A 15328-nucleotide genomic window follows, 5' to 3' on the forward strand; every position below is an offset into this window, starting at 1 on the left:
AGTGTGACGAGTCAGGGAAGGAAAAGCTGTGAAGTTGTGGAAGTCAGGAAGTGAAGGTTTTTCATCCTCATTTTCAGCCAGTCGCTCTCTGGATCTAATACAGCAAAAGTAATGAGTTACGAAACTAAAACGTACATATTCACGTGGATAACGTACAAGTCTACTCCGTCACCCATGATCACTCATTCATTTCCTTCACTCTAACACGACTACATCAGCGTCAGAGCCACCAACGTATTTCCCGCTCACGTATTTGCGTTTACTCTTCTGTTCAATATGGTCACAGAGTGTTCCCGACAGCCTCCTGAAGTGGTTTGGCAGATCAGATAACTATCATTTTAATGCTAGTTGTAAAGGTGCAGTTCTGATGGAGGTGAGATATGAATAGTTTATAAATAAAATAAGGTGTGAGAAGCTATTATTTATTTTGCTGGGGGCAAAAATAATAATAATAATATTAAAAAAAAGATCAAATATTGATTCATAAAATCCTTATCGCAATCTTTTCATGAATTTCCTGTATCCTCTGCACTCACGACACTATTGTGGTCTGGTGAGACTGATGTCCTCTATTGCATCTGTGCTCTACTTCAAACAGTCTGATGCACTTTTAGGCTGTATATTTTGAACTAGAATGGGTTTTTGTATGGTTTATGTTTGAATTATCGCCTTTGACTGTACTGTAGAGTTGCACTGTGTTCATATTAAGTAACAAGTGCATTAATTTAACTACTTTGGGGTCAATTTCTAATGTAATCATTCATATTTTTCATGAAGTATCAGGTGAGAGGTCTAAGGTCTCTTTCATCACCAGGTAAACTGGAATAGCTCTATCTCTGAATCGGGACCTTTTGAATCAGAAACGAAAATTCATAACGTGAATACTCACATTTTATGTCACTTTCACCTTTCTCAAATCCCTCTTTATCCTTCTCCATCACACACCTACGGCTCCAAAACAGACTGAGACGTCTCCGTACCCAATTTCTTCATGCATGGCACACAGACACAGCCGAGGCTGCCTCAGTGCTGATGAAGTGTTTGTTTAGCCGATTTTCCACCCAGTGGCCTTAAAAGTGTGGGAGTTTAGAGGCACTTAAAGGCCATAGTAACTGAATGAAAAGAGCTGAATGTGGTAAGGCATGAGCAGGGAGCTTAAATACAGAGCCGTTGTTGCTCTGTACTTACGCCTGTGTGTGTTTCTGTTGTGTGTGTGTGTGAATGAAGTGCTTCAGGCAACAGCAGACCTTTCCTTCACCCTGCAAAGTTGTGTATATCTGTCCCTATTGGACACTGGAGTTGATCTGACAAGCAGGCTGTCTCACGATTCCAGCGATTCCGCAAGTTTGGTTGACGATTTCGGACTAATAAACACCGAAACGTTCCCACAATAGGGCGCCACAGTCTTCCCACGTCTTTGTTCACAACACTGGCTGTGGATATATCCCAGAATTTCACAAGGCTCGGAGTCACTCGGCTCCACGAAGATAAACAACTCTTGCATTTGCCTCATTTCATACCCCAGTAACTCTCACCAAATGAAATCGTCTCCATTGTAAACACAATATTTTTTCTTAACAGGAAGGAAAATTGTATTCACAAACAACAGACTGCCACACAGACTTGCACATTTGTATTTGATTCAGTCTTTCGGTGGATGCCCTCCCTTCCCGTCGCGCCAGCTGCCGCGAGTTCTGGATACAACTTTCAGTGGCAGCATTCATAACCGTGATATATTCCAACATTTCATTAATTTAATATTCCCATGAAGCCTAAAAGGAGTAGTTTAAGGTTTTTACAAAAAAAAGACTTATTTGCTGTCGGGCCGTGATGTGCTGATTAGCCCATAACCTGCAGGCCATTTTCGGGTCAGCTTTCTAGTAAGTATTATGGAATGCAGGCAGGATGGTTCAAAAAGTGATAAAGCAGCATTCATACTGTCTTATAAATAACTTACAGAGTCATCGTGTGGAGAAGGCTTTGCATGCAGACAGTAGGTTATTGCATGCAGTACTCTGGCTGTCCCCAACTCTTTTTCTCTTTTTTATTCTCTCTTATACACAAATGCACAAGAAGGTGCCACGAATATTAATAATCTGCCAATAATCTGCATTAGAAATATCTGCAGTCTTTTCATCAGTGTGTGTGTTTTAGAGTGTTGATTCTCAAAGACCTGAAATATTCTTTGACTCTGAAACTTTCTTTATAGTTTTTAAATTTGAAATAAAAGTGGACATTTTCCTTTAGGCCTGGTGGAGCCATTTTTTATGTTCGTTCTTCTCTCGCATTGCAAGAGAAACGGCGTTACCTACAGGAAAATGCATATTTTTAAAGTTAGATCTCATGAATTGATGAATCCATAACAGCTCATTTAAATAAAGAATGATTTTAATCAGATAATCTAATGTTAACCCTCAGGCGTCTGTTTAATTTACTGCCCTCTTAAGTCAGTAGAGGACAAAAATGTCCACTTCCAAACACGGTTATAAAATATTACAGATTCATATTTTTTTTCTGCATGAATCTCTTAAACAACTTCATTAACAGCAGACAGATAAGAGCCAAACTATCTGTCTCAGTATTTTGCCGTCTTTGTGCTAACCTAATCTAACTAGTGTTAACATCATCTGCAACGTCAGTGTTCATTCACTTATCTAATATTTGAGTCGTAAGCACATACGCGGACTTCGTTTATCTTTCCTTTTAAATTAACAAGCTAAAGCTAAAGCCCTCCTTCAATTTGGTAAATAGCTTATCGATCACAGAAATGATCATTACTTTCAATTGTGGCCGTGGCCCTTATTGTCCTCGCAGAGCTACTTACATGTAGGAGGGACTGAGTTTTGCAAAGGAGGGAGGAGAACATTCATCCGTCATTGGCTGTTGCTGAACCTGCTGCCTCTTTTAATCTGAAGCAAATCAATAAGATGGATTTTTCCTCCCGCCCGCGGTTGCTGTCGGCTGTACTCGTGTTCTGTACGTGTAGCATTTTATTTTGAAATACATCGTGATGTATGTGTATGCATACGTGCAAACATGCCACAGGCGGCACAGTGGTGTTAGTGTAATTTAAACAGCATGTTTTATTAAGTGTGCAGCGCTGGGTATGAAGGAGGGAGGTGTTTGTGTGTGCATGTGTGTGTGTGTGTGTGTGCCTTAACGCTGTGCTGCTGCTGCTGTGTGTGCAGAGCTGGATGCAGAGGAATGGTGCAAGTTGCTGTGCATCGAGTGCCTGGGCAGCCGTCTCAACGACATCAGCCTGGGAGAGCCAGACCTGTTAGCAGCAGGAGTGCAGCGGGAGCAGAACGGTGAGTGCCCAATTAGTCCCTGCTAACACAGACAGCTATTCAGGGTCAATCTCTCACACTCTGCCTGCCATCTAGTAGTTAGTGGTTGTGGTCCAGGCCCATATGTGTTAATGCAGCTGAGCCCTCAGAGGGTTAGGGGAGCAGAACAGTCACTGTCCAATTAGGTCTAGTTAATAGGGGCCTTTTTTTTGTCAATATCTGATCCACAGTCCCTGGTAACGGTCTTTGGAAACAGTAGCACATGTTTGTTTAGCTTCAGAAGTAGATTTGAATGTGTGTGTGTGTTAAAGGGAACCTGTGTGTGTGTGTGTGTGTGAGTTAGAGCACAGGTCACAGGCTGTGGTCGGGGCTCTGTTCCAGGCCTAATGAGAAATGCTGTGCATCACTGGCTTCCCTCATAATGAAGCTTGTCACAGAGATGGATGAGATTATGGCTCCTAAGGCCATGTGAAATAAATGTGCTTCCCCACATATTCCACTCACAGGAAATGGAAATGGAAAGGAGACAAGGGGGTGCAGCTCTCACAGTGTTCACTCGCAGAGGAAATCGAAAGGGCAACAGGCAAAGAAGAGCTTAAAAATTGTAAAAAGGACGAGTAATTGAAAGTAATCTGCTGTCATTACAAGCAATTTGACTTTACACTGCAGCGGTAAAGTCAAATTGTATTCTTCAAAATAACTTGGTCGCCATTTTATTTGAGGATATTAATACACAAGTTTTGACAGCTTGCAGTAAACAACTCAATTGTGACAGCACAATCCCTCTGCCTCTTCTTCTTCTTCTTCCGGCTGAAACTCGGCTGTTTGGTGCAAAAAGCAAAAAGAAAAGAGTGTCATAAAGACAGATGGAGACGGCAGTGAATCAGTGAAAGAAACGACGGATTTGGGCCCACGACCACGTTTCAATTAGCGGCCCCGACCCACAAAAGGCTGCGGCCGATAATTAGATCAGAGTTCATTTACACCGTCCCTAAAAATACGCCACACTATGACATAGCTATTTTCTGTCCACTGCAGACACATGGCTTATTGTGAATCATTAAGTGTAATTAGTGAGAACTCATTTCAGATTACGGAGAAGTCTCTCCCTCTCTATCTTTTTTTTTTTTTTTTTTTTTTACCCCCCCTCCCTCTTTGTCTGCCATAAAGCGTTAGATTAAAGTCAATGATCCCAGTCCAGCTCACTGGATGACTGCTTACAATCCACCAAGCAAAGTGAATCCTAATCTACTGATTGACTTTTAAGGAACTGGCACTTTATAGTTCAATTTTGACTCACATGCAGCATTTTATATTTTAAAAATGGAAAAAAAAAATACATACAAAATTCTGGTTAAGGTTAAAATATGATCCAACGTTCCATTTTCTTGTTGAGAGTTAGACAAGAGGATTAATACAGGGCAGGATTTCTCTATTTATTCTCAACATAGAGAACAAAGTGCATAGTCTATGTACTGAAGGTAGATGCGATATCTCTATAGAGTTATAAATGTGCGAAATAATTAGGCAACAGCTGTAGGGGGCGCTAGCATAGGAGGCAAGGAGGTAGCCGTTTTTCAGCCTACTATTTTAGTCGTTAGCGATATTGGCCGATCTTGGTGTGCTTGGCGATATCCGAAAATACATTTTAAAGACAATATCTGCCAATATTGTGCTCATAATATTGCACATGCCTAATTAAAAGTGTTTTGAATGCAAGTTTGTCCTCTGCTGGACCACATTATTACTTCAGAGAGGCTGATGCACTTTTAGGCTGTTTAAAAAATTGAGTGTAATCCCCTCTACACTCAATAAATACACTTATAAATAAAAGTGCTAAGTAGAACCATATAAGGTTCTTCAGCTAGTCCTCATAGGAGAACCCTTTTGGAGGGTTCCACCAAGAACCCTTGAAAAATCCTTTCTTTAGGAAAGGGTTTTTCAGAAGCAAATGGTTCTAGATAGAGCCTCAGCCCTTGTAGAATGACCATTTTGGAACCCTTATTTCTAAGAGTGTACTGTGAACACCAAACTCAAACAATACCCCCATTTACTCCCATTATATTTGGATAAGGTATTGAAATGCTGGCATGTAAATACATTATAAAATACAATAATGTAATCATATCAAAAGGTCTACGATCAGTTGAACTGTAACCGTTTTAATTGCTGAATATGAATCTTTCCAGAACGTTTCAACGTGTACCTCATGCCCACGCCGAACCTGGACATCTACGGGGAGTGCACCATGCAGATAACCCACGAAAACATCTACCTGTGGGACATTCACAATGCTCGCCTCAAACTCGTCATGTGGCCGCTCAGCTCCCTGCGCAGATACGGTCGAGACTCCACCTGGTTCACCTTTGAGTCCGGGAGGTGGGTGTTACGTGGTGTCTGTGACTGAAATGTCACAATAACTCTGTCAAAGAAACTTTTGGGAACCTGCCCATCCCATGATAGCGACGTTTGTTGCAGAGCACCTCAGGCAGACTCCGTGACAGTTGCTAGACTCTATCTGCTCATTGGTATGAGAGGGTGTTTGACTCCATCGGGCCATTATATCCATGTGTCTCTGTAACTGCATATTTTTTTTTTTAAATCAGCAATCTAAAGTGTTTGTACCTCCTCTCCGTCTCTGTGTGTGTGTTCCTGGCGCAGGATGTGCGATACAGGAGAGGGTTTGTTCACGTTCCAGACGCGGGAGGGGGAGATGATCTATCAGCGGGTCCACTCAGCCACGCTGGCCATTGCCCAGCAGCATGAGAGGATGATGGAGGAGATGGAGAAAAGCTCCCAGGTACAGTGTTCCATTTTTGGTTCTTTATCAGATTTTCCACGACAGCATTTTTTTCCTTCTTCTTTCTTTTTTTTTTTTTGCATTGCCAAATTGTCATTAACAACTTAGAATGAGCGCACGTGTCACCGCGCCAATACTCGAGGAATAATCATTAAATGTGTTGATATTGTGTGTGTCGCTTTCATACAGGTGCTAAAATATTTTTTTGCAACATATGCTGGAAGAAACATTGAGCTAAACTAGAGGCACTTATTCATCACCGCACGTTAGAGCTGAACATTTCATGGTAATGTTACCGAAAAAGCAGGAGACGCAATATTTGTTAAAGCCAAAATGTGTGTCGAAATATAAACATATTGCACAGTAATCATTTTAAATCATGCTTTTCGAATGAAAATGATATCGTGAATCATATCGCGAAGGCAGTCGAAATCGTTCGGCCCTACCACACACAGCAGTTTGTAAAGGAATTTTTTATAGGACACCACATTGACATCAGATAATCTGCACCACATCCTTAAAAGTGCCATATGTAAGAATGTGGCCAAAAACGGTTACTACATTAAAATTCAAAATACTGAGCTCTTTTAGGGCTCGTTTTCTGACGTAACTGGCAACCCGTGGTTGCTCGGCAGCTGAGACTCTACTGACTGCAATGATCGGTAGACGGCGGTAGGTGGCGCCACATGCCAAAACATGATTTCAAAACATCAACATGATTTGCAGTCTGCAAAATATTTTTAATGCAAATATTTTGGCTGTACTGTTGTTGTTGGTGAGTTCAGTTTGTTATATGAACATTATTCCTGAGTCTCTGTGACATATTAGGAGGATTTAGATTTATTACATAATGCACTTTTAATCCTAACATTGTCCTTAACCAATAAATCCTAATCTTAACCTTAACTCAACATTCCACATTTTAGCCCTAGTAATCTTGCCATTAGGACTATTTTGTCTCCATGACGACTACCGATCCTGAAAATATCAGCATTCACAGCAGGAAAAAAAAACTTCACTTTTTAAGCTTAAATTATACATAATCTTCCCTCGAACATGAAAACATGTATTCACTTGAGTGAAAGTTATTCATTTATGTTATGCTGTCTTATGTTTTATGTCAAGTCACGTCTCCATAATAGAACATTTTAAACAGATTTAGATCTGAAGAGGTTCTCACTCTCACTGGGATGTTTTTCGAGTTTAATAAAGGTTAAACGTACATACATAGACTGTCTTCTGAGGGTTTTCTTACACCAAAAGTATTGGAATGGTCAGAGATAACACCTGACACCCTGTGAGCTTGGCACCTGCTCCCTCCTTCCATCACAAAGCCCATCCCTCTCTTCCCCTGTCCTCCTTTTCTTCCTTCCTTCCTTCCCCCCTGCTATCATCTTTATTCTTTATTTATGTGGTCCTGCCTGGTGTTTGATGAGCCTTGACCGTATGGCCTTGCTCTTGGACCCCACCATTTGGGAATGTTTCCAAATGCAGTATTTACCCTCGTCTCTGTAAATCACACGGGGAGCTAAACAAAAGTCATCGCTCGGGTTTGCAGAGAACGAGTGGAAAACGTATGAGTAATTGCAGATTTTTATATATATATACATATATATTTACCTTTACAAGTCCTCATTTGACCTGACAAACAGCCAATCAGAGTAGTCTGAATAGTAACATCCAGTTTGGTACATATTTAGGATCATGTGAAGGTATGTTTCCCCTGCTTGCTCATTGTGGAAACTGTTGTTTCCTTGCGAGGTGCTATGAGACAACACATGCGACCGTACAAATACAATTGAATATAATTCCCCGTGTTGTCAGCGAGCGACTGAAAGTGAGAGACACTGCGAATTTCCCCCTCTGTCTATTTCAGATCCACTCCAGAGAGACACTAACCAAGTCCATCTCCTTGCCACGCAGCGCCTACTGGCAGCATATCACGCGTCAGAACAGCGTGGGAGATCTCTACAGTTACCAAGGTACGGGCATGAAGTTGCTAATTATCATACACACGGCGTTGCTATTTTCCTTACCTGCTTGCGTCAGTGGGAACAACAGGAAGAGGCGCAGAGCTAAAGAGAAAGAGAGAGAAATCACTGTATGATTCAGAATTATCACATTACATTTACATTCTGTGCAGTATGTTTGTTTGTAGTAGGTAAAAGGAATTAAAGGGGATTTTTTTTTATTTCCTTTCCCATTTTCGCAGATTAGATCAGATTATTCAGTCAAAAACATAAAAATACATGCAAGGAAAGGTGAGATAAGATCAACTATGCTAAGATAGCTATGATAAGATAAGATAATCCTTTATTAGTGCCACTAAGCTGTGTTACGGCAGAGAGAGAGAGAGAGGGATGGTAATAAATAGGTAAATATACAATATCAACACAAGGAAATACAACAAAATGGAAAAAATAATGCTGTATTGGAAGATTATACTGTACTTTTTTTGTTTGTTGTGTGTCATCTTTTTTGCATAATTCACTATTTGCTTTTAATACCTTCTTGGTGGCTGCAGCTACAAAAAACATCTAATTATATGGATTTCATGATCTGATTGAAATGAAATGAGATCAGACAAGAATGGAGGTTCGTGGAGGTAAAAGTGCAGATGCTATGTGCAAGAAAGGGAGAAATAAACAGTTATATCACAGCAGGTGCATTAATGCACTCATCACAGCACACACACACACACACACACACACACACTGTGCATACGTGTGTGTGCTGACGTCGAGCTATAGACCAAAGGCAGAAAGGTGCTTGAAGAGCCGATGAGATTAAGCTCCGTCAATGGTATTAGTTGATTAGTGGATTTATCAGAGAATTAAAGGCCTTTTGAATGTGACTGAAAACCGAAAGCTTGGCAAAGATGAAAGTCGCTTTGACGTCGTCATTCACTTTTGAAAAGCGAAGGCTGAATATATATACGGTTTATATGTATATGTACACTCTTAGAAATAAAAGTGCTAAGTAGAAGTAGTAGTAGGTCATCATAGGAGAATCCTTTTTGGTTCCAGGTAGAGCTTTTTATAAAGGTTCCACCTGGAAACCTTAGTGTTACCAAGAACCCCTTTAAAACCCTTTATTCAGGAAAGGGGTTTTAAAGGGTTCTCTGGATCAAAATGGTTCTTACTGGAACCATTAGTGTTACCAAGAACCCTTGAAGAACAAATGGTTCCAGGTAGAACCTCAGCCCTTGCAGAACACATTTGGAACCCTTATTTCTAAGAGTGTATATATGTAGACTTTTATTATCATTTAATTATGGCCCCGTGAGCTGAAAAGCTAAACATCAACATGTTTTCACTCATACACACTAAACAGGGCACTTCTCCACCCTCCACCCTCAGGTCCTCGGGGGTCATTAGTTATAAGACCAGCCTCTGTAGCGTCTCCTTTTTTAAAAGTCTCGCTCTCCAAACTCTGCTGAGCAGAGGAGCTCCTCTCTCATCCATCACCCTGGCACCTCCACTGCTCGTCCCACTCACCCTGCGTTTTTTTTGCAACACCCACGTCAACGCCTTCTTCCTGCTCTCGCATGCACATGCAGCGCCGCCATTATCTCCGACCCTCCTCCTCTTTGCCATGAATAAATTGAATGCATCAGTGTGTTTGAGGACACGGGGAAAGGTCTCGTCGACAGGGCGATTGTAACGGAGCGACGGGGAGTCCCGCTCCTGTCGTGACCACGGGATGTTTGACCTCCGAACGGCTCGTCGCAAACACTGGATTCTCGTGCGTCCCGTACGGCGTCTGCGTTGATTGTTAATTGACGTAAGGTCTCCACAATTTTTACATCTTATCTGCTGAGCAGAGCACAACTGTGGCTCCACTGGTGTACGTGCTGACACTAAACCCCATTAATGTATGTGTGAATAGGTGACTAGCTAAAATAAAATGTCAAGACTAAAAAAAAAAAAAAACTGCTCTATAAATCCGGAGAATTTACCATAACACAGCTCCACAGTGGATGAACTCAGGTAACCCTTCAGTAATCCCTCCCATCCTCATCCACACGTTCACTTAAAGGGCCGTTTCACCCATTTCTCGTCTAGTGACAAATACACTTAAAATAATTAGGATTTGTTTGATTTGCATTACATTTACAGAGTTGGATTGCAATTTGAACTGGTTTTAATTTGTTATAATTGACAGAAACACAGTGAAGAGAAGCATGTGGCTTTTATTTTCTTTGAAGGAAGTGACTTTGCCGTCAATGATTTTGTCAATTTTTTGAAATCCCAACTTTCTCTGTTGTTGTGGGATTGTGAAATAATCCTAACCCGTCTAACCTTAGATTAAATCAGTAAAAAAAAACCAGTATACTCTACGGGTGAAGTGTCCCTTTAATTGATTTTAATAACGTATTTGGTGCAGTATTTATTCATCTTTTCTATAATTACTTTCTGTAATGTGGTTAATCTACATACTCATTAAATTTTCTCAGTTTTAACTGCGTACATTTGGCTTTTTCTATTATATATTACCCTACAGTGACACGTTATATTACGGTAATAATTTAGTGCTAAAGAAGTAATACACTGTCTTATTTCTTTATTTATAACCATGTAAGAGCTTGAGAATAACAACAGATTGTGTGTGAGACAACATTGGTTTCACAAACAATTTCATGTAAAGCTATTACAGTTATTAGCTGAGTATTTTCTTGGAATTAACATGGTATTACTGCAATATTACCTCCAAAAAATGAAATTATTACCATACCATTACCTTGGAGTATGTGCTTTGAGGAATTCCCTCTTATTTTACTTATATACTTATGTATTATATGATTTTAACTCACTAGCTGCCACTTGTTTTTACGCTCCTCCATAACATTTGAAACTTTCATGTATTAATTGCCTTGTTCAGCCATTTGTTCATTAGCAAACTACTTAGAACACTTATGATGATTAAGTGTTTTTGTAGATGGTTCACCACACTCAGTGTGGAGCTTTATTTTAATTTGATTATTAAATTACATTTTATTTTAATTTCTATGTTGTCGAGTTGCCTGATGACTTCCGGAATAACCCCCCCCCCCCCGGAGGGGTTTAAGAAAACTTGTTCGGGAATCGCCGTCTTCCATAGATTAGAGTGTGAAATATTAAAATAATAATGATGCTGTTAAACACTGAAATAATGACTTGGTTCAAATAGAGGTAAAAGAAAAAAAGAAACGATGGTGGACGACGGTGGCTGGCTGAGTTCACCGGGCTGTATCGCTGCATGCATGATGAATATCCAATCAGCACAGTCAATTTGCTGAGTCATGCTTGGGTTGCTTTCAAATACCCTGCGGGTGCAAGGGAATAATTAAGGAGCACAGTTTCCTGTCCCATTGAGGTTTATTCACCTATTTGTTTATTTCAGATAATGAGCACGTGGGCGAACGGAGAATTGTTAACTCCTTCGATTCTGACATCTGCGTTTTTACTGAGCTGGAAGTTGGCAAAGGTGTTTTTTTTAACCCCTTAGAACACAGAACTGTGTATACAGAGGCTATACGAATGTGGAATATAGAGTCTTATATCCTATTTTTTTTTTCAGCACAACCTAGGCTAACCTATCTTATGCAAAAATAAATATTTTTCACCAACTATATAAACAAAAAGTACTCAAAATTAGATTGAATGTGTCAAATTTGGAAAGTTGTCACAGTTCAAAGTTCACTTGGCTTGTTTTTATGTACAAAAACGCTCTATTTTTGTCAATTCTGCACAATTATTGCTACTTTATATCACTACTAACAATGCGATATAACATACAACAACAACTTTAACTCAACACATAAGAAGACAGAAAAATAACACTTTTTTAAAAGCCTGAATATATGACCTATAAACACACACCCCCAGGATGTCCATATAAGGAGTTGTGTATTCTCACGGCTATTTTGTAAGGGCGCACCTGTGGCACTAAAAGGGTTAAAGAAAACAGAGGGATGAGGTGTTTTAAGTTTATTTTTTACTTTTGCTGCTTTTTTCTATGCTTTTCTTTTCTTTCTGTTTTCACTGGGTTTTGTGATGCATGGAAATAATTGTGCTTTAAAGTAAAAAAAAAAAAAAAAAAGTTGAAAAAGCAAGACACCATCTTACCAGCTCTAATATTGGAACAGAAAAAAAACAAAGAAACATATTTTTTCCTAGGCCCAATCTTATTGATTGATTTTCCGTGCCATTTCACACACTCTTCTTTCTTCATACATACGCCCCTCTTTCTCTGCATTTTAGTTGTGCCGAACAGTTAAGTAGCGTAGGATTAGCACTTCTGATGTCACGGAGAGCTCTCTGTTGTTCGTTTGATCGGCTGGGAGTGATACAAGTAGATTTTTACAGAGGAGGAGTAAGAGCAAAGCAGGCAGAACACTAGGATAATACTCTCTTATCTTCAACAGGCCATGTGGAATATAGCAGACGTAGATGTTCATTCAAAATTCATTACGACCAGGTAAAACGGGAGTTCAAGTGTTTTTTGAGCTGTTTTTTCCTTTCCTTTTTTTTTCTACACTAGTTATCAGCTGCATTATTTGGATCTAAATTGAAATGAACTCAGCCACTCTGCAAGATCCATACGATTGATCTTTTTATTCGATCCAGTTTATTGTTACTCCTGCAGCTGGCGCTCGCTCTAAACACACACACACACACACTGAAAAAGTCCTAAGTAGGTTACAAATACAAAAACAAATCCACTTTTTTGTCGCGATAAAGGTGTAAATAAAAGTGTTTTTGATATTGTGTGCATCACATCCAATGTCTTTAATGAAGTAATGTGTACATGAAGAAGTACACACAGACATGAACTGAATTACATATATTTAAGCTGTTTGAGTTACATATATCCTCGTCATTATTTGCTAAATTTTGCATTTATTTCTCCCTTTAATGTTAAATACGTTTTTATTGTAAGTGTACGTCATTTGATTTGATCAAAACAAGCACTTATTACTTTGCAATTCTGTCATAATATCATCATGAATATCTTATATTGCCCACCTGCTACTGAACTGTTGTTTTTTCCCCACTTTTTTTCCACTAGACCAGCCCCTTGTTGACCAGACTAGATGCTCATTGGCCCGCAGGTCATTTGAGTTCGACACCCCTGCCCTAACCCTTTACCCTAACCTTAACCCAACACCAACCAGGCCGTAACCCTGGGAAAAAAAGCCCTTTAAAATTGTGGGGCACAGACAGAATGTCCCCACAAAGATAGAAGATAGAGAGTACACAGACCCACACACACACACACACACACAATGAAAGGTGCATGTCAGCAGTCTTGCATAAGCCCGTGTGTGTGCACACTCAGTCTCTGTTTCTCTGGTTACAGCTGTTACTAGGATGCACTATGAGAGAGGAAGGTGCCGACAGGTGTGTGTGTGTGTGTGTTTGTGTGTGTGTGTTTGTGTGTGTGTGTGTGTGTGTGTGTGTGTGTGCGTGTGTGTGTGTGACTGTCAACTTGCATAAGGAGCTGCCGTGTGTTGGGGTCTGCCATTATAACTGGCAGTGTGTGTTTTTTTTTGCCGTGTGCCCTGGACGAGCAGCTGCCACCCTGGGCCAGATAGGATGACATGACCTTCCCTGGATAATGAAAAGGCACTGATAAATCACTGTCCACTCCTCATAGGGAGGAGAAGGAGAGGAGGAGGGATGCTGACACCATCTCTTCTCTTTTTGTTTGGAGTCTTATTCTGTGTGTGTGTGTGTGTGTGTCTATATTTGTGTGTCCTGTCCAAAAAACGCCTGGCTCTGGCTCTGGCTCTGACTCTGCACAGCAAACACTGCTGCCTGTGACTGAAGTGATGATGAGATCTGCTTCGTCCTCTCCGTCTACACTGAGCTATTTTTTATTTTTTTTCTCAGCCCAAATTGGCCTTGGTTTGCCGAGAGAGGGATCGTCTTGGCAAAGATGTGAAAAGGATATGCCTGGTTGCCCACCTGTCATTTCAGCAGTCTATTAAGTACTGTAGGTAGGGGAGAGAAATGTCCCCTCCCCCCCTCATCCCTCCTTTTTTTAAACCTGCACTGCTTTTTTGGGAAAACACACTCCAGTTGATCCAGTTGAAACCTTAAGCTGGAGACTGTTCTCCTTCTTTCTTAATAGAATAAGAACAAGAAAGGAAACAGTAGGAATGTCGCGACTACCTTTCCAATACTAATATCACAACTTTGTGTATATATACAAAATGAGTCCAATACACTTTTTTTTATTTTTTTTACCCGTTTTGTCAATGAACTGTGTTTTAAAAATGGATGTAGTCTCCCGGTAAAGTAGCAGTTAGTCACCAGGGGGAGACTGTACTGGTTACAAAAGTTCATGTTAGAGTTAACGCCTCAGGTGCTAGTTTCAACAGAACATGATGTCACGTTTGTAAACGATGTTCCCGTTTATAAAGTAGAGGAAATGATATGAGTTAACACTTGTATTATTGACATCACAAAAACGCAACTGTCGAGGCTTCAAAATAGTTCAGATTGTGGATGATGTCATGCCCAGTTACCACTTAAGTTTGGGGTTACTTAGAAATGTCCTTATTTTTGAAGGAAACTAACTTTTTTCAATGAAATGAATCTGCTCTATACATGGTTAATGTGGTAAATGACTATTCTAGCTGCAAACGTCTGGTTTTTAATGGAATATGTACATAGGTGTATAGAGGCCCATTTCCAACAACCATCTCTCCAGTGTTCTAATGGTACCTTGTGTTTGCTAATCGCATTAGAAGGCTATTGGATGATTAGAAAACCCTTGAAAATGATGCCAATTTTGTTAATTCGGTTATTGTTAAGAGGGAAATAGATGATAAATCGCAGCACACACGAGTGGACATCAGTATGCCTGGATGCAGGTGACGTCCGAACGACCATTTTTAACAAAAAATTTCCACATGGCGCCGTCCAATCTCAAGGGCTTCAAAAGAGAAGTTTGTTTTGTAACTGGGTGACTACGTCCATTTTTTTATGTACAGTCTATGGCTTTCACCAACTTACTGTAGCTGTTGATGTATTTACCACCGAGTTACAATCAGACATTAGTAAAAGCGCTGTTATTTCTCCTACAGCTCGACACGTCTTCTGTTCTTAATGAAGCATTTATATCATATTTAGAGCTTACCGATTGGCTTTTACATTAAGCTTTTTCAGATATCCAATATGTGTGTGTGTGAGTGTGTATATGACTCATCTGTTATGGCTGGTCCTGTTCTGGTCTCATCCTGACACCCACACTG

The 15328-nt window shown here is 40.2% G+C and overlaps 1 protein-coding gene across 2 annotated transcripts in view; it reads left to right on the forward strand.

Moving 5' to 3' along the window:
* The window catches only part of dok6 (docking protein 6), a gene marked incomplete at both ends in the record, with an annotated part of 47295 nt that overhangs the window by 29082 nt on the left and 2885 nt on the right, over positions 1 to 15328 (forward strand). The window contains 4 exons of one of the 2 annotated variants that reach the window (XM_083901919.1): positions 3189 to 3308; positions 5477 to 5666; positions 5949 to 6087; positions 7964 to 8106. In XM_083901919.1, the coding sequence (XP_083758045.1) occupies positions 3189 to 3308; positions 5477 to 5666; positions 5949 to 6087; positions 7964 to 8106 (592 nt within the window). The remainder of the gene's footprint in view (positions 1 to 3188; positions 3309 to 5476; positions 5667 to 5948; positions 6088 to 7963; positions 8107 to 15328) is intronic. The other variant, XM_083901920.1, reaches the window with a different exon arrangement.

Source organism: Microchirus variegatus, assembly GCF_963457635.1.
Source record: "Microchirus variegatus genome assembly, chromosome: 15".
NCBI classification, from domain to species: Eukaryota; Metazoa; Chordata; class Actinopteri; order Pleuronectiformes; family Soleidae; genus Microchirus; species Microchirus variegatus.